We start from the raw sequence: 26014 nt of genomic DNA, 5'->3' as shown, positions 1-26014 counted from the left end.
TGTTAGCTCACAAGGGTAAAATAATAATTTTAGGGTATTAATAAACGTTTTTTAGAAAGTTGTATGTAATAAGATGAGAAAGAATGTTGAAATAGTATACTAGAATAAAATAAAATATTATTTAGTTACTACACGAGAATAACTAGAATAAAGTAAAATATTATTTAGTTACTACACGAGAATAAAGAGGCTTATTCTAGAATAAGCTTTATTTCACAAGTGAAGAAAGCCCAAATTCCTAATTTGAAACAACTTTAAAAGATAAAACTAATATTCTAAGACAATTCAAATGAGATAAAACTTATATTCTAAAACAACTCTAAAAAGATAAAACTGTAAACATAATTTCACAAGTAAGACTTATAAAAAATAAATAAATCTGACATAGAATTCTAAAAATTAAAAAAGAATTAATTCGGATATAACACATATTTGAACGATGAAACTCGCAAATTTCCTGCATCGCGGGTCCTAAAAATTATTGCGAAATCTCTCCCATCCCAGTCTGGTCCGTTCGGAGTCTGGAGTCTGGACCCATCCACAAAAATTTGAAATAGAGGGAAACCAAATTCTAAATCCCCCAATGTAACTATTTTCCCGCCTTCAACTACGACTAGGCTTTTCGATCTCCGGAAAACCCCTCACCTTCTCCTGCCTTCAACCTAGGGTTCCGGCGAAGTAGCAGAAATGTACATCAAGGAGATCTGCCTCGAGGGTTTCAAATCCTACGCGACCCGCACGGTGGTCGCTGGATTCGACCCCTTCTTCAACGCCATCACCGGCCTCAACGGCTCCGGGAAGTCCAACATCCTCGACTCCATATGCTTCGTCCTAGGGATCACAAACCTGCAGCAGGTCCGCGCCACGAATCTCCAGGAGCTCGTGTACAAGCAGGGCCAGGCCGGGATCACCAAGGCTACTGTTTCAATCGTGTTCGACAACTCCGACCGCAGCCGTAGCCCCCTCGGTTACGAGGACTGTCCGGAGATCACTGTCACTAGGCAGGTGCGTCTTAAAACTAAAAATTTGGGAAGTTTTGAGTGATTTTTGATAGTTTGATGCTGATTTGGCTACTAGAGAGTGACAATTTTTTTAATACGCCAAATTCCAGGAATTGAATTGATTGAGGTTGATATCGATTTTTAAATTTGCTGAAACTGTTCCTTTCATTTTTAAATTTTATTCACTTTGCGACGGGAAAAAATGATCTTTGCGAGATTGATTGTTTTGTGATGTTCGCAAAATGTGGAACTGGATGATTCTTGTTTAAAATTTTCCTGTGCAGTGAGGAAATATCTATATGCTAGAAACCAAAGTTTGATTCCATAGTTTGAGTGTTTGATGGTCCAGATTTGAGCTTTTACATTCATCACACTAATGAAAGACAGATGAAACTGATAAGAGTGTCATTACAATAATCTTTTGAGTAGCAATCAAGTTCTACATCTTTTTCTTGTAGAAATGCATCTTGGTGTTTTCTGAATTAATGTGGCCACTGAGTAATTGCGTCTTTCTTCTGTTTGTAGATTGTTGTTGGTGGGAGGAACAAGTACCTCATCAATGGGCACCTTGCCCAGCCTTCTCGTGTGCAGACCCTCTTCCATTCCATACAGCTTAATGTCAATAACCCTCATTTTCTCATAATGCAAGGACGCATAACAAAAGTCTTGAACATGAAACCCCCAGAGATTTTGTCTATGCTAGAAGAGGCTGCTGGCACAAGAATGTATGAAATGAAAAAGGAATCTGCTCTAAAGACCCTTGAGAAGAAGCAGAGCAAAGTGGATGAGATCGACAAGCTCCTTGACCAAGAAATCCTTCCTGCTCTAGAAAAGCTCAGGAAGGAGAGGATGCAGTACATGCAATGGGCAAATGGCAATGCAGAACTAGATCGGATCAAAAGATTCTGTGTGGCTTTTGAGTTTGTTCAGGCCGAGAAGGTACGTGATAGTGCGCTCAATGAGGTGGGGCAAATCAGGGCTAAAATTGCTGAGCTGGATGATGGTATTGAAAAGCTAAGAAAAGTCATACAGGAAATGGAGACAAATATTTCCACCTTGACTGCCGAGAAAGAAGCAAAATTAGGTGGTGAGATGAAGGCTTTATCGGAGAAAGTCGACGGTCTTTCTCATTCTCTTGTCAAGGAATCTTCGTTAATGAAAAATCAGGAGGAGTCTCTGAGGACAGAGGAAAAGGGAGTACAGAAGGTGATAACTTTTCTTCTTGGTTAAAATGTCCTGAAGAGAGCTTGGTTTAGCTGTCAGGATATCATTATGGGGGGTGGTATTTCAATGTTCTTCTGAGCTGCAGTTCTCTTGTTATTTCTGATTGAATTTACTATAATGGATAGGTATCACACCCTTAACAACAGTTTTATGCTTTGGTAGATTGTCAAGAGTATCGAGGACATCAAAAGATCGATAGCCGAGAGGGATTCGGCTGTCAGAAAAGCTGAGGATGGTGCAGCTGATCTGAAAAAGAGAGTGGAAGATCTATCTAAGAATTTGGATGAATGTGAGAGAGAACACGAGGTAAGGTTATATATAAATGTGTTCTACAGATAAGGGTTTATTGAAATAATTGTGAATCCATTTTATGTAAGTATATACTTTACTATTTAGGTTAATTAAATAAAGCTTTACTATTTAGGGTGTTTTAGCTGGTAAAAGCAGCGGGAATGAAGATAAATGCCTTGAAGATCAACTGAGGGATGCCAAAGCTGCAGTAGGTGATGCTGAATCAGAACTGAAGCATTTAAAGACAAAAATAAACCATTCTGAGAATGAGCTGAAAGAGAAGAAGGCACAGCTGATGTCAAAGCGTGATGAAGCTACTGCTGTGGAGAATGAGCTGAATGTAAGGAAGAATGAGTTGGAAGCAATTAAAGCTTCCATGGAATCAAGTAATTATGAAGAGGACCGGATGGAAGCTTTACAGAAGGTCTGACGACATACATGCTCTGTGTTCAGCCATATAAAAAGTTCATTTCACATTCATCTGACTAGCTTAAATATGAAACTGGATTTGAGTTCTCCACTTGATTGGTTTGTTTTTCAGGATCGGTCAGTTGAATTAGAGTTGATTCAGAAGCTGAAGGATGAAGTCCGCATTCTTTCGGGACAACTGGCAAATGTACATTTTACCTATCGTGATCCTGTTAAGAATTTTGACAGATCAAAGGTCAAAGGAGTCATTGCACGTCTTGTTAAAGTAAAGGATAATTCCACAGCGACAGCCTTAGAGGTTTAGTTTCAGCAATTTCATCTATCGGTATTTGAGTTCTATTTATTATTTTTTACTGTTGCATCTCAAGAGTGTAACTCCCGATATCATAATCTGTTCTGCAGGTTGCAGCTGGAGGGAAGTTATTTAATGTTGTTGTTGACACAGAAAGTACAGGAAAGCAGCTACTACAAAATGGGGATCTCCGCAGAAGAGTAACAATTATTCCATTGAATAAGATCCAAACGTTCACAGTACCTGCAAGGGTTCAGCAATCAGCTGCTCGACTGGTTGGCTTTTTTAGTATATATTCATTTATGTGCAGTCTCTTTGTCCGATATCTCCAACTCTATCTACACTCTGTACTTCTTGCATAGGTTGGTGAAGGTAATGCACAATTGGCGCTACTGTTGGTTGGGTATGATGATGAAGTAAAGGTTGGCCATCCTTGCTGTAATACTTTTAACTTAAGATAAATCTGGGGCTTATTTGCTTTTATATATGTATAGGTGCAAACTCATTCATCAGAAACTTACTAGAAAATTTCATTATGTTATGCAGAATTTCATCCTATCAGGATGGAAAAATTGCCTCAAATCAGATATCCTCTTTGTACAAATCATTAGAAGTCTATTACAAATATTACCATGTCTTCTTACCTTGATATCTATAAAACTCATTCCATCCCTCTTGCCATACTTTGCCAGATATATATTTCTGACATTACCAGAACTTATGGGCTCGTCCCTGAGATATTGTTTTCTAAGTTTATTTTGCACTATTGATTTTTTTTGTCAAAAATGTGTATTGTCATGCTTGTCACAAACAAGAATAAGGCCATGCAGAACCCACCCTTCGACAACCATGTCTTCTCTTTCTGGTGATGCTATAATTCATACCTAAGCTTTTATTTAGTTTCCTGTTCATCACTTATCATATAAAGTTAAGATATAATTATAGGTTACTATCACATTCCAATGGAGGTGTTAATTGAATCAATATGTACTAGAAGTAATATAAGATGGCATGTGAATATGTCTGCTTCATATAATTATCATCTGAAAAATCTGTTAATTGCAGAACGCGATGGCTTATGTTTTTGGTTCAACATTTGTTTGCCGAAATATTGATGCAGCAAAGGAGGTATCTAATTTTTTTTTGGCTTTTTCATAAGGTGGTAAATCATTGCTGCTATGTGGCATAGCATTTGACTTTCTCACTGTTCTCTTCTTAAATGAGTAATGAACACCTTCCTTGTAATATTTAGTGTCTGAAATATCTACTGTGAATATTGTGTTTGTGTTAATACTTAATACTGCTAGCTTATCTCAGATACTCTAGATTTTCATTTGTGAAATAGTAGTATAAGTTACTAAAATTACTTCATTTGCAGGTAATAAATACCTTTGATTTAACAAATTATCTCGGCTGCAACATTCATGAACATTACATTTTATTGGTTGATAGAAGTATCTTTCTATTGAGTACTGGTTGATACAATAAGAAGTAGCTGTCTATCATGACCTTTTCCTTCATTACTGCTAAGACTTTTAGAAATGCTATCCTTGTTCTATGATAACTATCTTGATTATCTAGAATCAATGCTGAGCTTTTGACTTCTAGGTTTTTGTGAGGCTGATTATTTCAAATATTAGCAGAATTAAATTGCTCACTCTTATTCTGATCTTGATAAGTTTTTGCTTACACAAGCTTCATTGCTTGGTCAATATATTTTTCTAGAGAAAAATGTCTCAGGAAACATAATTCACTCCATGTAAAATGCCCTCTTGTCTACCTGTCTATGCAGGTCGCATTTAATAGACAAATCAGCACCCCAAGTGTGACTCTTGAAGGTGACATTTTTCAGCCTAGTGGTCTTTTGACTGGTGGCAGTCGCAAGTAAGGCTGTGCACACACTCTCCTTTTAATATTGGTTATACTATGGCATTTTTTGAATACTTATCATTTGCCAAATAGGACGTGTGGTTTTCTTCCTGAATCACATTGTATACCTTAGGTGACATTGTGTATCTCCAATTTACTTCTTTTGTCTCACATTTTCATGTTTTAGTTGGGCTAGGTTTTATTATTTGTACAGTGTGAAAGTATTTTGTAGCCTTATACAAAATTTGTTCATGTCATACTTTTCATTGACTGTTTATATCACTTTATATTGCAGGGGTGGTGGCGAATTATTAAAGCAACTTCATGCTCTTGCTGCAGCTGAATCAGAACTCTCCATTCACGAGAAGAGGTTATCTGAAATAAAAGAAAAGGTTCCCTTTTGCCTCAATTGAATGTTTGCTTGCTAATCTTTTCACTTCTTGGATAATTAGGTTTCCTTTTCTTTCCCCAAAGGACAAGCCTGTTCTGATGTGAAATAGATATAACTTTTCCTAACATGTTTCTTTTCCATCAGTAAGTATAGATCTAAATATTTTTTTTCTTTATTTAGATATCCGGACTTATTCCTTCATAATGCATCTCAAATTAGTCTTATTATTAGTTATTTGCTTGCTAAGATTTTTTTAATTAGGAATTATTATACAGGCTACTTGGTCATGTTTTGCCTTTCACTTTCCAGATTGCAGTGCTTTTACCTCTTCAGAAGAAGTACAGGGATCTGAAATCTCAGTTTGAGATCAAATCATATGATCTTTCGTTGTTTCAGAGCAGAGCTGAACAAAATGAACACCACAAGGTATTATGCTTCGTCTTGTTGATGCTTTACTTAGTGTTGTCAACTGTCAACTGTCAACTGTCAACTATAAGTACTTTTTCTTTCTTACCAAAAGTCTAAACTAACGATCTTAAAGATGATGGTTTGGTGATATTTCATCTTATGCAGAATAGATATTTTATTCTGACTTTTATCCCATGTAGCTAGGTGAGCTACTGAGGAAGCTAGAACAAGAGCTTGAAGAAACAAAACGAGGAACAAAAGAAAAGCAAGTTCATTATGAGAAGTGTATTTCCACTGTTTCAGTCTTGGAAAAATCTATCAAGGATAATGGCAATCAACGTGAAAATAGGCTCAAAGATTTAGATAGAAGGATTAAGTCGTTAAAATCTGAGATGCAGTCAGCATCAAAGCTACTGAAGGTAGTTCTTTTGTTTTGAATTCTTGAAGGCTGAACTTTCCATGCTTATAGTTTGCTGCATTTGTTGCATTAATATGTTATGCATCTTACTTTTTCAAGTGAGTTTTTCCTAAATAATAATTTGTTGAGGTAGAATATGTTACCTGTTGCTATTCTGGATGCTTTGTTTCCAATCTTTCTTCAGTTGATTTATGATTTGATACAAAATTTAGGTTTTGTATTTTTACCACTACCTTTATTTCAATTTTGTGGTGATCTCTATGTAAACATACTTGAGTTCAGTAACTGAAGCATTTCCTGAGAATTGTTATGTCCATTTTGATCATGTGTCCCTAGGCACATAGGCATGGAAAAATTAACTGAACCATTCATTAATGTTAATTCAAGGTTGTCAGAAGGAGGTGCATTGGTGCTTAGAGCTCTAGCAAACCTATCTTCTAGAAGATTGGGTTACTGGACTAATATCTGGCGATTGACTGCTTTCTGTTCGAATTTTGAAATTTAGAGTTTGCTCGTTCACATCCATTTTCTTAATCATTGACTGTAATAAGAAAGGCTTAGTATTAGGGTTGAGGCAGATGAAGAAATTAAAGAATGAATTAATGAAGATAGGACAACATACATGGATGGAAAGGTGAAAGAGTCGTTAATTTTACAAAATGAAGTGTTCATGATTGATGATAAATTATTACATTGTTGTACCAGTTTTTTGCTGTTGACCGATTGCTACTATAGTTCTATTGTATTATAACTTTATAACTTAGGTACTTATCACTTGGATACTTATTTGAACAGAAATGAGGTAGCACTACTATCTCGTTAACTTTTTGAGCTTTCTTCAACTAGTTTTGAACTCTTCTGTTAGGGGGCCACTCTGCCTGAGGACTGCCTGGCTGTCTTGACAACCTTGTTTATCTCTGATGAAGCTCTTATCTTCTTTACATGCAAATGTTTCTTCCATTGCTCTTCTCCTCTTAGCATATCTATAGCTCTGCTTTCAACTAGTATGGTGAAGTGATACTTTAACTACATTTATTATTTATATCTGGCATCACATGCTAGATAGTTTCTTCTTACACTTTCAGACATGACTTGAAAATTGAGCTCATGAATATAGACTTTTGCACTGCTTTTTATAGGGTTTCAATTTTTGGTAACAAATAATTCTAGAAGCAGGAATAGGAAGAATCAAAGTTAATTCACACTGATTGGAGGGGCCTCTAATGGCTACCCCGAAATACATAGTGCTTCATCATTTAAATATTGATGTTGCAACAGATACAAGCTACCGACACTTTTCGTCCTAACATTTTGAATTGTATATTTGGTTTTTCTATTTTTTATCACCTAATTGTATAGATGATTGGAATACATATGAATGCTGAACCTCATATCTTATTGAATCATGCTGAGTATAGCCATTGTTATTTGTGATGAAGGAACCATTGAAGGCAGTTATATAGGGGCTACGTTAGTTAATAATGGACTTTTATAACCTAAGGTTCCAAGTATTAGGATCTGTATTGGTATTGGCTGCTGGACAAAATGATACATATTAGCCATTTCTGCTACTGTATCAGCTATTTCAGACTAAATTTCTAATTATTTAATTCTAAAAAAGATATAAAATGCAGGAAAATCCAAAAAGTTCAGAAAAGGATGATAGAAAACAGAAGAACATTTAGATTAGTCACTTAAGATAATAACAACATAATATGAAGAGTGAAGTACTTAGAATGACATCGAGCTCGAGTGGATCCGTTAAAAACCCTTTCTCATTGTCACCTCTCCGATAGAGGTGGTTGAAAGTTGATTTCCCAACTGGCTGAGTTGGACCCAAAGTTCTGATGCAACTCAAAATCTGACTCACTTTGACTAGCATTAGAGAAAAAAGCAGAATTTTGTGTTTGATATATTGACTCCAGCCATATCGGCCGATACAATGAATATTGGGCCAAAATTAAAAAGCTGGTTTTATCCCCTGTTTTGGATTGACACTGATATCTTTCTGTATTAGGTGATACTTCAAACCATGTTTGAACAAATTGAGATGGTGGAGACTAGGGATTTGGTACTAGCATCTTAATTCATAAGTTGATTATATAGGCTATATCTCATCTCATTGCTGGTGTAAAACGTACATATTATACATATAGATGTGACTACATATACATTAGGCATTCACACTTACATTGATATATGACCTGATATCAACATAAGGTTGCCAACTTCTGAAATTGTGTGTTCTGATGTTATTCAAATAATGGGTCAATTGAGTGAAAAATGGATAGTGCAACGAAATCTAGTGTTCTAGAAGCCTGGAATATACTTTTTGCTTTCAAATTCTCTCAAGTGGAGATTATGATGGACCTCCATTATTAATTAAGTTAGCAGAATTATTAATTAACCGGTCAACGTACCTTGTAAACTAGCCTATACAAGTTGTGACTTATGAGGGTTCTAAAGATGGTCTATACAAAGGCAGATATGCAGATGGTCATCACACACTGTTGAATTACCACATATGCATTTCCTGTTGTGCAGATAGTAAACATGTGCAGGCATTTATGCGGTCCAGATAACTGCAAATGTCGCCTATGTAGTTAGCCAGTCCGACCGGAAATATGTGTCCAGGTAGCTTTATGGAGGTCCAGCCATTTAAATTTTTGGTAGACTAATTAAATGCAAAATCATGTATGCCCCCTTGTATGCAGCTGCATACAAAGTACGTGCTATTTGATAGATAGTCTTTTTGGAATATGATGGATGCCATATAGAACCTTGGTGCTACACTTTACAATATGCTGCAGAAATTTATCTGGCTTGTTATTGTGCAGGACATCTATTACTTATGTCTAGAATTTGATCTCCCTTAATTTTGTCTTAATGTAATTTATTGATTAATATTGAGAAGATTGTTGTAATTGTTGCATCAGAATAGATATGTGGAAAGAGAATATATTGATTATTGGTATTTATGTGGTGGTAGGGTCATGAAAGTGAAAGGGAGAAGCTAATTATGGAGAAAGATGCAGTTGTTAATGAACTTGCTATGCTGAAGGAGCAATTAGCTGCTTCAGAAGCTCAAATTATTGCTCTTTATGAAGTACTGGATAAGCAAAAGAGCAAGGTAGTTCAGGGAACTAATATGGATGGTGCCATTATTTGTGCAGAATTTTATTCTTTTTTTTTTCCTTCTTGTGCTTACATTCTCTAAGTTAAATGCTCTGTAATTCTGCTATCCACTGCAGGTTAGTTCCATAAAGCAAGAATATGATCAAGCTGAATCTGAGCTAAACTTAAGTCGTTCAAAATTGAAAGAATGTGATTCACAGTTAAGTAGCATGGCAAAAGAGCAGCAAAGTCTTCAGCATAAACTCAGTGATGCAAATGTTGAGAAGAAGAAAATGGAAAATGAGGTGAATATTCTTTGCCATATGCTGTATCGTTATTCCCTTTGTTAATGAGTGGTCATGCAATGTTGATGCTCCATTAAAATTAGGTAAAAAGGATGGAGATCGAGCAAAAAGATTGTGCATCGAAGGTTGATAAGCTACTTGAGAAATATAGTTGGATTGCAGCAGAAAAACAATTTTTTGGGAGAAGTGGAACTGATTATGATTTTACATCTCGTGAACCTTATAAAGCAAGGCAGGAGCTTGAAAAGCTGCAGTCTGAACAGTCCAGGTGAATTACTTTTATTTGACTTGTGCATTATGAGAAACTTTAAGATTGGTTTGAATCTTTCTCCTGCATCAATTTTACTCAAGCACACTTATTTATTGGCTTTGATTGTAGCCTTGAGAAGAGAGTGAACAAAAAAGTAATGACAATGTTTGAAAAAGCAGAAGATGAATACAATGATCTAATATCCAGGAAAAACATCATTGAGGTGGGCCATTCTCTCTGAACCTGTTAAAGATCTGTTCATGTATTACTGGAGAGAAGCAGTCAGCATCTTTTACAGAGGATAACCTTTTTGCAGAATGATAAGTCAAAAATTAAGAAGGTGATTGAAGAGCTAGATGAAAAGAAAAAGGAAACTTTAAAAGTAACATGGGTCAAAGTGAACAAGTACGTGCAAAATATGTATCTTATAAGCTTATAGTTTTTTCAGTAAGATGAATTTGTCATGATATAGTTTTTCTACATTTATCTGTTTTATATCTGTTTTCTGTTTTCTGTTTTTTTTGGTTCATAATTACATTCTTGTCGGCTTGTTAAAAAAGTAACATTCTTTGCAGGGATTTTGGATCAATATTTAGTACTCTTTTACCTGGCACAATGGCTAAGCTTGAACCTCCTGAGGGATGCAGTTTTTTGGATGGTCTTGAAGTTCGTGTGGCATTTGGAAGTGTTTGGAAGCAGTCTCTATCTGAGCTAAGTGGAGGGCAACGATCTCTTCTTGCTCTTTCTCTCATTCTGGCGTTACTACTCTTTAAACCTGCACCTCTTTATATACTAGATGAGGTAACAAAACTATCAATTACTACTCTTTAAACCTGCACCTCTTTATATACTAGATGAGGTAACAATACTATCAATTGATAAGTGCATGCAACTAGCTGCAGCTTCTTTACAATCCTCTAACCTTTTTACATCTATTTAAAGCCAAAGCTTTCAAAATAAGAATTTTGTTCTGTAATAAACTAACATTGGTGCCGTCATGGAAAACTGGTTAATCTGGTTATTCAGGACTTCTGCAGTACATTGACTCTAGGGTTTTAAAATAACTGACTTGAATAATTTCAACAAGGAACTGAGAAACAAATAAGACAGTTTGTTCTTTTAAGCAGTGAATCATGTTTTCACCCCTTGTAGTAGGTGTAACAAAATGTACACGACTACGTGTTTCCTATTCATTACTTGCGTGGGAGAACTTGCATTTCCAACCAATACACAAATATACTTCTATATGAGGAATTGAAACACTTAATACTACAAGATGATAGGGCTTTATTTGGAGAACATGACCAATAAGAAAACTAAATTAGAATCACTAGACAAGATTAAGGAAGCTAATTAATCCTCATAATGTGTTGGAGCATTGGATTTTCAAGGAAGAGAGAACATCTCATGTCTAATACAAAAGAGGAAGGTTGAAATGTGAATCTAAACTGAAAGAAGATGGACTAGATAGCCAGCCAATATATAGGTGAAACAAGACTTCTGAAGGGAAAAGCTAGGAATCCACCACAAAGGCTGCAAACATCTTTTAATTAATCAGATTGTGGGATCGAAACATTGAGGAAAGTGGATCAAATTGTAGGAATTAGGCTTATATCTGTTTTGCCTCTTGTTTGATTAGTGTATGATAAGCATCAGTCCTTGAAGAACACCAACACTTTGAAATGCAATGTGAGTTCGTCACTCTCAGATCTAAACAGCACGAATATTTTTGTGGTAAGGATGGATTAAAGAGGGAGAAAGGGGGGAAGCAGTGGGAATAGAGGTCAGGAAGGCTATTAGGAAAGGGAGTGGAGGGGAGTAAAAGGGTTGAAGAGGAGTGAAGAAGAAAAGGAGGAAGATGCACAATCAAAGAGGAGAAAAAGGGGGAAGGGAGTTCTATGTGGCAGGGAGAAAGATGAGAAATTATGTTGTACAACTTGTTTTAGGCCTGACTTCCTCTTTTATAGATGCTACAAAGGCCGACTTATAAGTCTTAATTAGAAAGACATAGAAGGCTAAGAAAATAATAGTAGGTTCAATTGAAACATATAGTCTTAGTAAAATAGTCAGAAAATCAGTTTTAGAGGGAATTGGGAATAAATTTGAATCATTATTTGTACCATTTATACTCTCTTTGTATAGCCGATTCCCTAGTTGGAGTCAAATTAGGGGTAGAATACCTTATTTCTTTTCGTAAAGTGACATGGCATATGCTTCTAACCTAATGGTTGATCAAACAACTAGGATTAAGTGATGTGGAGCATGTATTGCTGTGTTGGTGGCATAGAGCTTGCAAGATAGTGGATAAGCATCAACATGGTTTAAACCGATCTTTGTGGTTGGCATGGAGTGGCAAAACCTTGTGCCAAATATTTTGTGCTGATTTGACATAATGTAGCAAGAGAACAACATACAATCGATGTAGGTAGCATTGATTGACATGTATTAACACGAGGCAACATTGAGAATTTGAGAAACAAGAAACTACCTTGTATTGTGTTGATTGTCTACTGTCATGTTATTTATCGAGCGATACACTTTATGCGAAAATCCTTATTGTGGATGACTCCCACACCTAGGCTAATGAATTTGCGGTCTTTGGTATTTGTTGGCTCACTAACTGCTCTAAAAGCTTAAACTATTAGATATTAGTGGCTTTTATTTATTATATTTTAACACTCCCTCACTTTTGGGCTTGAGATATTTTGATAAGCCCAAAAAGTGAACTTAAATTAAATTGGTGGAGGTTTTATATTTTAAATAATAGATAGACATTGGGGGATTAGAACTTAAGACCTTATCTCTGATACTCTATTTGATAATTAATTGATTGAAAAGTTAAAGTTATTAGGTAACAAACTGACAATACATATCATACTTTAGATACCCTTTCATTGTTACCCCCTGTACATTGGCAGATAGGACCATATGAAGTTTGAAATTCAGACCTCTAGAAAACCAAACTTTGATACTATGTTAATTACCCAACTTGCCATGATTTGTTTTTAGAATCATAATCCCAATATGCTTGAGATACACGTAGCCTTAATAATAACCATTCAGACTCCACAATATAAAGAAACTCGAAATTTATTTGATAACATTTATTCATAAACTTCCAAAGAAATAAATATACCCAAGTTATACAACCAATGTCTTCCAAAGACAACATATAGTATTTCAAATTGAAACTAAAACCACTACTATAATTGAAGGTAGAAAAACCAAAATCCTAAGTGGAGATAAAGGCTTGGTGCACCACACTTATTTGTTACGTTGGTCAACATTTGAAATATTATGGGAGATTAATGTGCTAACAATTTTAGCTCAGTGAGTGAATTTATCCAAAAGCCAGTAAACCAAAATTCATAAGATATGTTATAAAAGTTAAAGCTCAACAATTAATCACAATAACAACATGCTCTTAATGTGAATAGTAAAGCACAATAATAATAATACAATTAAGAAGCTAATAAGTTGTTCAAACTTATTATGTGAAACTTCTCAATCTAAATAATGCCAAATTTCTCTTTTTTATTAACCATTGAGAGATTATGGTCACCTCAGGGAGATTTATGGTCTAGCTTAGGATTATTTCCTAATCTTGCCAGGCACTTAATGGATCTTAGGCTGATTAGGAACATGTTTGCCCCTTAGGGGATGCATGAAGAACATTAAGCCTTAGACTGTTTTCAAAGTTCTACCTATACATAACTAATGTTTTGCTAGCTACTCATGATCAATATATTTGCCACTTGCGTGAAAAAAAATTAATGCATGAAGATTAACAATTGATGAACTATAACATTGCATGAAGTAGTATATGACATGAAGTATAACATAGCATAAGGATAACTATAATACACGAAGTATAATACTACATGGAGATAATATAATAAAATCATATATCAAAGTACAAAAATGATAAATACATGAGTGAATCCACTCACTTAAGGTCTTAGTGAGAGCTCAAGTCACTAATCTAGATATAAGGAAAAATTGACACCTTTAATCACAAATAAATATACTTAGTTTAACAATAAATAGAATTTATGTAATTGAAACTAATTTCATCGGGCCAAAATGAAGCCCAAGCAGTTGGGGTGGGCTGTAGGCTTGCATCCCATACACTAAGCCATTGGTTAGGCCCAAAGGCCCAAACTGAAACCATGTTAGGTTGAGCTTTATATGCAGCCTACCTACATAATCATTGATTGGGCCCTCTTATGACCCAATTATTGAGCTCGCCCAAACCCAAGTTGGGTTTGGGCGAGGCCACTTACGGGTTAGGACATTTGGTCCCAACTCATAGCTCTTCTTCCCTCTCAATGGAGAGGAAAGAGATGGGAAAGATACACCAACAGATAATTCTATCGTCGACACCCTAAATCAATGACGCCAGCACCAAACCTACGACTTTGGTGATCCACACAAGGTGGAGGGAAGTCGGCCAAGGCAGCCGACGGTGAGAGGCACATGGCCTATAGTTGGTGGCTAGGGCAGTGGTTGAATTTTCCAACAAAACCAGAAGCACACCAAAAATAAGACTCACTAGACTCCTCAAAACAAGGATAAAACTTTCGAGGGGTTGAAAGCAGTCGAGGATGATGTCAACAGTCACCCTTGTGATCAGAAGCACTTGATAGGAGCCCATGGGGCTTCTAGAACTGACAAGGGGCACCAATAGCACAGGCCACCAATGAAGCTAGGCGGTATAGCGTCGTCACAAAGTCGCCGGCTAGTGAATCACTCCAATGAAGCGATAAATGTAAAAATGAGGCTATACTACTAAATACTCAATCAAATTGAAATTAAGCATAGGGAGAGGAAGAGGACTCAAAGACTGTTTGATTGATGTTATTCGCTTGCTCTAGCAATGCTCCAACGACCGGATCTGATGACAGAAACTTCGGTGTAGGAGAGAGATTGATCTTGGAGAAGAGGAGAGTGGAGGGTTTTATAGGGGGTGATTAACCGGATTAACACAATTTATCCCTAATGAAATCCCTGAGGATATGGAAATTGCGTTTGTTTTATCTCCAAGAGGGAGAAGGAAAAGGAATACCGGCGTACATATTTTTTTGTTTTTTGTTTTTGAATATTACACAACTACTATAAAAGCTTAAGTTGTTAGAGGTTAGTGATTCTTATCTTTTATATTCTAAAAATACTGGTACCCTCACTAATTCTCTAGCATGCAGAAAATTATTACTGCGTGATCAAGGTTCCCAGTATCGGGATCGGGATCGGTATTGGCCGCCCAGAAAAAGATGCGTATCGGCCGTTCGTATCGGATCAGACTATTTTTTAATTATATAAAATTCTAAATATTATTTAAAAATGTAGAAAAATTTAAAAAAATGACAAAAAATAAGAAAACAAAAATTACTCACATATGAAGTCTAAAAAGTTAAAAAAATGTATTAACTTACTCAAAATTTAAAACTTTGTTGAATACCGAGTTGGTTCTCGTAAATTTCTATAGTCTTCATCATTATAATCACCATTATTTTATAAATATTGATGTCTGAGACCTGATGCTTCAAAAAGTAATTCCATCATACTAGTCATATTGTATGGATCTTGTTGTGTGACTTGCATTTGAAGAGGATAATAATCAGCATTTGTATCTTGTGCTTGAGAATACTGAGGATACTGAGGATAATAACTAGCATATGGATCTTATGATGACTCCAAACAATAAATACTCGATGTACCATAATCATAGAAACCAAAATGCATCTCATGACAACGTCGCTGATATGTATATATATCTTCAGTTTCTCTGTCTTCACTCCTTATGCCTCCTTGACTTTCCTCAACAAATGTAGATGGAATAATCTCACCACCATATGTATCATCAGGACTATGACTAGTATTAGTAGGTATACTATCTCTTGCTGCTGAATGATTCGTACCAGCCTCTGCCCTCGTCGTGGTCTCTCCCAGTATTTCATCTAACCATGGGTTATCTCTGTCATCTAATATCCTGTCCTCTATCTCTCTGATCCATGGAGTCAAGGGGTCTTCTTCATCAAAAACATGATTTAAATCAATTAGTTGTTTATTTTTTGCCTTTCTTCTTAAATTTCTCTCCCTCAATCTCATATTATAATGACAAAAAACTAACTTCTCCAATCTTTTCATTGTCAATCGGTTGCGTGTTTTTGTGTGGATTAAGGAGAAAGTAATTTAATTTCTTTCACACTGTGATGAAGACACATTTTGACTTAAAATCTTATTTGCTATTGGCGTCAAATTTGGTGTCTCCTCCCATCCATAAATAGACCACCATTCAGTTGGAGTGTTATAAGATATAGCTATAGCAACTTTAGCAGTACTGAATTGCCAGCTCTCAATCTATATCTCTCCATCTGAAATCGAAATATATTATTAGCTTATTGATTATATTGATTATTGAAAGTTAAAACTTGAAACAAATAATAATAAAATTATTTAATCTAGTGAGTGGCAAATCTAGTGACGCCGGGTCTGATGATCTCCCTTCCATAAGTTATCTGTCTGAGTAAATTAAGAACACAATTATGGTTATATATAAAATTTGTTAACCTCTGACCTTCACATATGACCATGTCAATTTCAGGCTCTTTTGCAATATCATCTAACATCAGATCAATACAATGTGCAGCACATGGCGTCCAATATAAATGAGGTCTTCTAATTATCAGTAAATTTTCAGCAGCTTTATAATTTGTCCCATTATCAGTAACCACTTGAACTACTCTTTTTTCACCAATTTCTTGTACTATCTCATCCATCAATTGACAAATATAATTTGCATTTTTAAAATAAGAAGTAGCAACTACAGACTTTAAAAATATTGTCCCCATGCCAGAGTACACTAAGAAATTAATTATATTTCTTTTGTTTTATGTACTCCATCCATCACACATCAGTGTACAACCAAATTTATTTCAATACCGTTTAAATGTCTCAATATAAGTATGAAGTTCATCTACCTCTGAGTCAAGATATTTAGTAGCAATATTATTTGAACTAGGAGGGGGAACACCAGGCCCTATTGATTGTATAACATCCACCATAGTGTGATAGTAAGGGCTATCAGCTATATTGAAAGGAATATGGTTGTAGAAGAAAAATTTAGAGATAGCTCTACCAATGTGTTTTTTTTGCATTTTTAATTCCTTTGAGAGCTGTCTTGAATGAAGTCTGTGTACGACCCCTTTTTTTCTGAAGATATGTATCTATTGGTTTAATATTTTCAGACTCTGCTGTAACACCAGGAGTCCTATGGGTAGAACTGCTGCCCTCATATTCTCTCTCTCATCGTATATTAACTGATCTAGATTTCTGAAAGTTACCGCTAGTGTTTCTTCTCATCTCTTCCTCTTCTCTATGCATATTTCTGCTTTCTTTTATTGCTCTCCTCATCTGTCTCTCCTCATCCTCCTCACTTTGCTCACTGCTATCATCATCAATCTGTACAGGATTATGCATTAATTCTTCACGAATCATCGACTCTCTTTGTTGTGCAGATTGTTTATCCTTCTTTTTGCCAGTTAAATGAGCCAACATCTGCTTTCTAACTTTCAAAGACACTTCAGTGCAAGCTGCCATATTTCCTTGTCTTCCAACTAAATGTTCTTTCAAACGGCTGACACCACCACTCATTTCCTTTCCACACCAGTTGCATTTAACGCGCATTTTATCTTGCCCAATAGTGCTACAATGTTGCCACCCAATGTCGGTATCATATGACTTCTCTTTTGGAGCCATTGATATTTTAGCTCTGCAAGACTGCAACTAAAAAATATAAACAAAAGTCAAAATAAAATATAAAATAATTTAAAATTTATGAGGCATAATTGCATAAGCAACACCAGGTGTTGCTGAAGCTGCTGCTGCTGTGTTGAGAAGCAGCAACAGTAGTCTGCTGCTACTCTGCTGCAGCTCACAGCAGTAGCTGAGCACCTGCTGCAGCAGCAGTGCTGCAGCACCTGCTATACAATGGAAAAAAAACTGAAAAAAAAACTTACCGAAGGTCGCCGGAGATTGAGGTCGTCGGAAAACGTTGCCGGAGGTCGAGGTCACCGGAGAGACGGAAATCTACTCACTACTCAATCGCCGATGAGAAAGAGAGTAAGAGATCCGTGAGAAAGAGAGAAAGAAAGAGAGAAAGAAAAGAGAGAAAGAGAGGAAAAGAGAGAAAGAGAGAGAGAGAAAAGGGAGAGAGGCAGGTTGGGGATGGGGATATCAATTATTGATGTCCCTCGGGTCGGATCCGACCCGTTCCCACCCGTTTTGGTCGGGATCAGCCGAAAAGGCCGATCCCGACCGAAACGGATCGGGTTTCAGCCGAAACGGTCGAAACCCCAGCCAAAACCAATCAACCGATTGGTTTTGGCTGGGTCCGTTTCGGCCGATCCCACTCGGGATCGGCCGAAACTGGGAAGCTTGTGCGTGATATATTTTCCATTGATAAATGGTTGTCCTCAAGGTTGTTCCAATTTTTGTCAAATCTTACACATTGGATCTTCATCATTTAGTGGTGTAAACTCACTTGGATTCTTCTTATGATCAATTGATTTGATGGTTTGGTGTGTTATTCCTTGATCAATTAATATAATATTGGATGACCTACTTGACAACATCAATAAATGAATCTAAATATTAACTAAGTAACTTTCATATTCATAGTCCTTGGATTAATCAACAGAAGTGTCCTTGCTGTGCTCTTCTTGAGGTGGCATCAATTGGAGGATTTTCAAAGGGATTGATTAGCACTCCATCATATGAAATTTAACTACATGATTAGATATGGCTTTCTGGTGCATCTATAGTGCAGAACTTCTGAATGTCTTCATGCATGATGTTCTCCAGTAAATTTTTTTAAACCATAGTAATATTATGACTATTGCGGTGCACATATGACTAGCATGGGCATTACTACTTGATAGTTGATATGATTTTGTGATTGATTATATGGAGTGGAGTTGAGACCTAAAACAAACCCTGCAAAAACTCAAATTGTACCAATATACTTTCCAGTCTTTACAAAATTTGGTTGAACAGATTTCAAGAAAATCTTAGTGAAGTCTCTCAGGTTAATCAAGTCAATTTTCCTGTAAATTCCAGCAGAATGTTTCTTCCTTTTATAGCATGATTTGCTGCAGTTTTCCAGGCTTGCTTGAGGCAAGAAATTATAACGTTTTGATCCTTAGATTGTCATAAATCTAATTTTATAGTTCTTTCTTGCATTACCATTTCCAAGGGCTGCTCATGATGGTAGAAACTGAGATAATAATATCCATGATTCCATGCTTTCGTGTTCCACAGGTTGATGCCGCTCTTGACCTGAGCCACACGCAAAACATTGGAAGAATGATCAAGCAACATTTTCCACATTCTCAGGTTTGGTTCTTCCCCAGGATGTTCCTTTTCTTGACAAGCTTATTTTAACACATTTTGTCCTGTGCTACCTTTGATTTTTTTTTTCTTTCAAAATGATGAAAATATTTGTAATTTACTATAATGTCCACTTTAATTTTATGGAATGTGATTACATGATATTCTTCTCTTATATGTTTGATTAATCCCTATACCATTATTCTTTTTAATTCTGTTTACATTTGATTACTTGATTTCTTTCTACCATTTTTCCCTTCTTTATTCCAATATTGGTATTGATGACATTTATCACAAAAGGATATGCTAATGAAATATTAGCTGCTCTATTGTGCAGTTCATTGTTGTTTCTCTTAAAGAGGGAATGTTCAACAATGCTAATGTACTATTCCGGACTAAGTTTGTCGATGGAGTTTCTACTGTTACGAGAACTGTGGCTTCAAAACAGAAGTAACTTTCTGATGTTTCTTCATATTTTTCTCAAGGTATAGTGCTCACTCTTATCTGTTTTGTATTATTTCAATTAGTTAGTCCAACAAGGTTGAGGGTTTTCCTTTGTTAACAATTTTTATGTCTTGGAAGAACATAGTAGTCGTGTAATTTTTATACTGGAGACATGCAGAAATTGGGAGTTTGAATGTTTTAACTGGTACAAGATAAGGTTACAGAATTACTGGGTAGTGTTATGAAATGTATTGTGTGAACCAATAAATAATCATCTTGGCACTTTGCCTTAGTGCTGTTGCAAATTATTCTCAACTTATACTTTCAGCTGGCTGATTTTGTTTATATTTCTTCTCTTAAGCAAAAGATCATTATGACATATGAGAATACTTAAGTCTTAATACGCTAATAAATCTTGTTTTGAGTTTTCTATTGAGTAGTATCATTGAGAAGACAACTAATTGGTTCATTTAAAGAATCTATTTTACTTTACATTTAATGACTTTTTGTTGTTTAGGAGGTCCTAATCCATATATTTTGCTTGTTGCCATAATTCAAACTTGAGAGGCTTATTAGATATTTTGGGGGCTTCTTAATTCTTTTTTTTTTTAAATTTCTTTTCCATCTCCTCATTTCTACAATTCTCTCTTTTTTCTGTTCTATTCTTATTATTCTTGGATTTTCTTGTTATTTAGATAACTTAACAACTTCTACACTGCTATTTCAAAAACTCTATGGGCAACCTAGAGGTGCTTGAACTTTTCAACTTTGATCCAATATATACTCTGAACTTGGAAAGAGGTTCTTATACTGATTTATCTATAGTTGTGATTTGGGGAGTGACATCTTTGATTTCATGCTGATTTATCTATAATTAGGAGAGATATTGATGCGGACATTAATGACATATTACACAGACACATATATCAGTGCAGTTCTTTCTTTAGAAAATTAGTCTTAAGTTAGTTATTTTTATTATACATTTGCTATAGTGTTTGGGTTATATTTGCTTTTTTTTTTTTGCAATTGTTTAGGATGTTATTTGCTTATCGTTATTTATAGGTCTATATATAGGTCAGCTTTTTACTCAGTCGGGTTTAAAGAATTTTTTTATTTTATGAGATTTATCTCCAATGTGAGTTTTGAGTGTGAAACCCTAGTTGAAATGGATGTCTAAAACCCCATTATTTTCCTCTTTCTAACTGTCATTGTTGCTAGAATACAATTCCGTTATTTCACATCATTTTAGTATCAAAGCAATGATTTTTTAGGATTCAATTTTTTTCCAAATGACCTTTTCTATCTTCGTTGCCCATTAATTTACTCGTGCTACCCATCTTCCCTAACCTTTATCACCATTTCCACCGGGCATTGATGGGCCACCTTCTAGGTTCTATGCTACTCTACACTTGTCTTTCGTTCGACACTTGTATCATGAATGCTAGATCACCATGAACTCCACTGCATGTCGAGTACGATGAGTTTTGACTCGCATGAGAAGATCAACATTGTGTAGGAACGAGAAGAACCAGTCATTATTATGAAATCGCGAAGCAAGACCTGACTAGGCGTGGAGTGTCATGCATCATTTAATAGTTCATCATCACCTAAGTCAACTTTTTCCTCTTTTATAGGTGAGTGAAAAAAACAAAATTCAAAGAAGTTTGAAATATCAAATTTTTAAAATTTGAGAATTCTAAAATTTCAAATTTTCAAAATTCATGTATTTCGAATTTAGAACTTTTGAATTTTGTGAATTTCGAAATTTCAAATTCTAGTGGCTTATCTTTTCCTTGATATTTCAACGAATTTTTTTTTCCAAACCCTCCCAACAAATCCTAGTTATCCAAAAACTATCCAAGCCTTTCCCAAAGTTTGAATTTTAAAATTTCCCCCCAAATATTAAAATTCCCTTACTTTTCTTTCTTACCATATCTACCAAAATTTCGAATTTTGACTTCTCTCCAAAATACCAAAATTCTTTCACATTCTTCAACCTATTAAACTCAAAGTCTCAAACCCACCTGAACCCAAACCAATTCAACTCACAAACCCAATCCTATCCAAATCTATTAGCCAACAACTTCTCTATCAACATCGCCACTAGCAATGCTCTCCACTGATGCTGTCATCACCATTGTCGCTCTCCACCGACGTTGATACCGTTAGTGTCACTCTCCACCACTGCCAATGCCATCTTCTCTGAACTCCACCACTGCCGTGGTCCTATCAATTTCATCTCCCGTCCTCATAATCGGTGCTCTTTTTGAATTGAGAACAAGTCTTAAAATTTGGAAGATTTGAGTGTGAAATCTTAGCTTGAGGGTGAAGGTGTGAAACCTATCCCTAAGCATGATAATACTTGGCTTGACTGAAGTGATTTGGATTGGTAAGAGCTTGATAGACCAAAGTAGTATGAGGAAAGTCTCAATCCACTGCTCAAAGTCACTAAGGACAAGTCTTATCATTAGAAAAACTTATGTGTGAAGCCCTTGCTTGTGAGTGGAGGTGTGAAATCTATCTCTGAATCTGATGATATTTGGCTTAATCAAAATGACTTGGAGTGTCAGGAATCTGCAAGATTGGAGCAATATTAATGCTGTAGTGGACATACTTAACATAGTTGAGTTCTCTCCCACTTGGAGAGAATGATATGGACATTAGTTGCATTACACGAGCACATATATCAGTGCAGTTTCTCTTTAGAAAATCAGTCTTAAGTTAATTATTTTTATTATACATTTGCTATGGTGTTTTAGGATTATGTTTGTTTTTTTGCAATTGTTTAAAGTGTTATTTGCTTATTGTCATTTATAAGGTCTACATATTGGTCAACTTTTTACTCAATTGTAGTTAATGAAAAAAATAATTTTTCTTTTAGATTTATTTCTAGTACGAGTTAGTTGAGAATGAAGATATGAAATCCTATTCCTTTTCTCTTTCAAACCATCATCGTTCCTAGAATCCTAACGATCCGGTTGTTTCACATTATATATCTTTCATCTCATGCTATCATTCAATATTTTTATTTGTACTATTTGTTTATATCATGTATTGCATCAATAAAAATTGCAACATTACCTTTGTGGATTTGCAGTCCATGTATGAAATGAGCAAGATATCAAACATCCTGAGTTTTAGTACTTCATAGGATTTTGGTAGTGGTGGATCAAGTTTGAATTGAGAATTTAAAAATAGTCTTTCTTCATTAGAAAGAAATGATCGATAGAAATTTCTAATTAGATAAATGCACAAGCTTTTCAAAGTGCATGAGTATTGGTCGAACAAGAAAGGTAATTCCCAAATTTAGTAATGTTAGTATTATAAGATAATAGCTATTAAGAACTTAAATTTCATAGAAAAGTAAACAAGAACCAAGTTGCAAAAAAAATAGTTTAACATATTAATATTTAAGCTTCTGTACTTTTAGTAAAATTAATGATTGTTTCTATGATTGAACACCAACATCCATTCTATTAAAATACAAATGATAATATCCCTTATTATATGCCCTCCTAAAAAAATAGTGTGTGGAATACCAAGGGCATGTTTGGCAATTCTCTATTAAAAATCAAGAGTACTCAAATTCTAGAAAGTTTGGATGATTATTTAAGTGATTACCCTAATTAGGATTTCTAGAGTAAATCACTTGAATGGAGTGTTTGGAAACTATTTGACTATTTAGATATTTGGACGGGGATTTGGGAGGGTTGAGATTGTCTGACCGTAATATTAGCACCCTACTGCTGGCCCTACCTCACCATTATCCACCACATTCAGGGTCATTATTAATACCATATCAACTGCTTAAACTTACGATTGGCCACCACGCTTAAAGATTCGGCTAAAAATGAAACCAAACAATAATTAGCCTGTTGTTTTTCAGAGAATTCTTTTCTAAGAAAAGGAAGTTCAATAGAAGAATGAATCTTCTTTTTTCGTTTTTATGTACTGTTACATTTCTTTTCTTTTTATGTGCTATACTATATATGTTGTCATTATTAAAGCTGGACTTTTGGAGAGACCAACCAATCAAATATTACTTTGTGCTCTCTAGCATAGTTCTGAAATTTTCAAAAGCTATTTAATTTGATTAAAGATCATGTTATCAGAATCTTTGTTGAAATCATTATAAAGTGAAATGTCTTTTAGGATGGAGATGTCCAGGTTGTGCTTTATTTGTTGATACTTTCGTGCAATGGCATTGTGTACTTCAGCTTTCTTGGCACTTTGAATAATTAAACTTGTGTTTGTTGCTTTGCAGCATTTGCCTGCCAGACATCTTATTGCGCATAGTTACTTTCACCAGTATGGTTTACTGTCAGCTTGGTACGTTGTATCTGGTGATACATATGTATTTTAGAGATATATGTATATATAGATGTTGTATCATGTGTACAAACTTCTTGTTTGATGGTTGTATAATATAAATTTGTCTTTATGAAGCAACTTTTTAGTTCCATGGATGTTTTGAATTTTTGTATAATATAAATTTGAAATTTTGTTAGACTATTAGGTTTCCTTAGATGTTTTGGATTAGTGTTATATAAGAATAAGAATCAATAAATTCTGGAAAAAAAAGAATCAATAAATGCTCAAACACCTTATGGAATCAGGTGGACAGGTACTACTAAGAAGGAGATGGCCTAGTTAGGAATTTAGAGATGTAGCATTGAAGACTTTATATCATTCTCTTTTAACATGGCCTATTTTTGCCACAAGTTGCTATTTTTCTACTACACTTAATGGGAGTCCAGATAGAATTATATATGGTAGACATGGTTAAACTAGTCTAACATGCTTTGACCATGGCTAGTTATTGCAAGAGTCTTGCACTTTTGGTTTATCTTCGGAATGATTGATCCTCTATCAAAGGGATATATGATGATGATACGGCTTTTTGCAACTGATTCTCTAGTGTTAATTCAGCTGAAAGGTTCAGAAGATGCTGAGTAATTAGGAATATTGTAATTTTCATTATACTTGAGTAGACACTACAGAGGAGAATTACAATGAGATTTCTTATAATGCAGCCTTAGAAAGGTCTTGATTGTATATGCTGGTTTGTTATCATGTTATTTTAGTTTCCTTCCTATGGATCACTATTTGCTTCATTGAAATGGAAGACTATTCCTTGGTGAAGATTGATTGCCTAGCCAAATAATGCTCTTATATTTTATACAACTACCATAAGAAAACTGTCAGAAATGGTGTGCTTATACTGTGGTTACTAGTTCCCGACTTGCTTGTTCTCTTGGCTTCCTGATTTGGGTAGTATAAAGTTAGTCTTTTATCTTTTTATCTAATGAACGAGTGATTTGCAACAAAAAATCTTTTAGTTTTAGGCCCTCTTATTATCAAATTGTAATTTTAGACTTTTTTTTATTGATTTAGTGCTCACAAATTTAAAAAAGCTATTGTGTTTTACAAGAAATCATATATTATCTATGTAATTTATATGCATTGTCTATAAAAAATATATATTTTAATTTTTAATAATATGCGTATTGAGACTATAAAAAAAGGTTAATTGTTATTTATGTAATTTATATGTATTGTTTATATAAAATGGTACGTTCTAATTTTAAAAAAATATTATGTATAATTTATGTTAAAGATACGTTCTAATTTTTAACAATATGCACATTAAGATTAAAAAAAAAATATCACGCATTATTTATATAATTTAAATGTATTATTTATATAAAATGTACCTTCAAATTTTTAACAATATGTGCATTGAAATTTTAGAACAATGTCATGCATTGTCATTTTTAATGATACGTGTATCGAGATTTTAGAAAAAAAACTGCCACGTATTATCTATATAATTTATACGTATTATTTATGTAAAATGTACAATTTAATTTTTAACAATATGTGTATTGAGATTAAATATTTGGAAAGTTAAAACAATGGAAAACCTGAATTTGTAGTCTTATTTTTGTTAATTAAAAAATTGAAGAGCTTTTTGCTGCAAATCACCTTTTTACTTAACTACAGATTATATTCCAATAAAAAATTACTCTCCCTATGTTTCACTAAAAAGGGCGTGAAGCTATCTGTTTTAATCCAAAGAGCTGCTATAGTTGGTGTCTTGCTTGGTAGACTCAAAGATCGGATGTCACAAGTTTGAGCCTTTGTGATGCTCTTTCCAAGGAAAATTTTCTCTTCGTTGCAGTGCTCGTGGA

General features: G+C 34.8%; 1 protein-coding gene across 1 annotated transcript; it reads left to right on the top strand.

The window, feature by feature from the left end:
* The first annotated feature begins 459 nt into the window (after nucleotides 1–459).
* LOC140792619 (structural maintenance of chromosomes protein 2-1-like) lies at nucleotides 460–24330 on the top strand. Its single transcript, XM_073143720.1, has 21 exons — nucleotides 460–1005; nucleotides 1527–2207; nucleotides 2388–2531; nucleotides 2650–2940; nucleotides 3058–3243; nucleotides 3348–3512; nucleotides 3600–3659; nucleotides 4303–4365; nucleotides 5030–5121; nucleotides 5402–5498; nucleotides 5807–5923; nucleotides 6106–6324; nucleotides 9313–9453; nucleotides 9575–9742; nucleotides 9826–10010; nucleotides 10122–10215; nucleotides 10309–10397; nucleotides 10568–10793; nucleotides 19311–19385; nucleotides 19717–19864; nucleotides 24088–24330. The coding sequence occupies exons 1-20, from the start codon at nucleotides 688–690 to the stop codon at nucleotides 19831–19833; spliced, it is 3528 nt and encodes a 1175-aa protein (XP_072999821.1). The 5' UTR covers nucleotides 460–687; the 3' UTR covers nucleotides 19834–19864; nucleotides 24088–24330.
* The last annotated feature ends 1684 nt before the right edge of the window (nucleotides 24331–26014 follow it).

This window comes from Typha latifolia, chromosome 7 (assembly GCF_019914945.1).
Source record: "Typha latifolia isolate L0001 chromosome 7, TyphaL0001v2, whole genome shotgun sequence".
NCBI lineage: Eukaryota > Viridiplantae > Streptophyta > Magnoliopsida > Poales > Typhaceae > Typha > Typha latifolia.
This window is presented reverse-complemented; position numbering and strand designations above follow the sequence as displayed.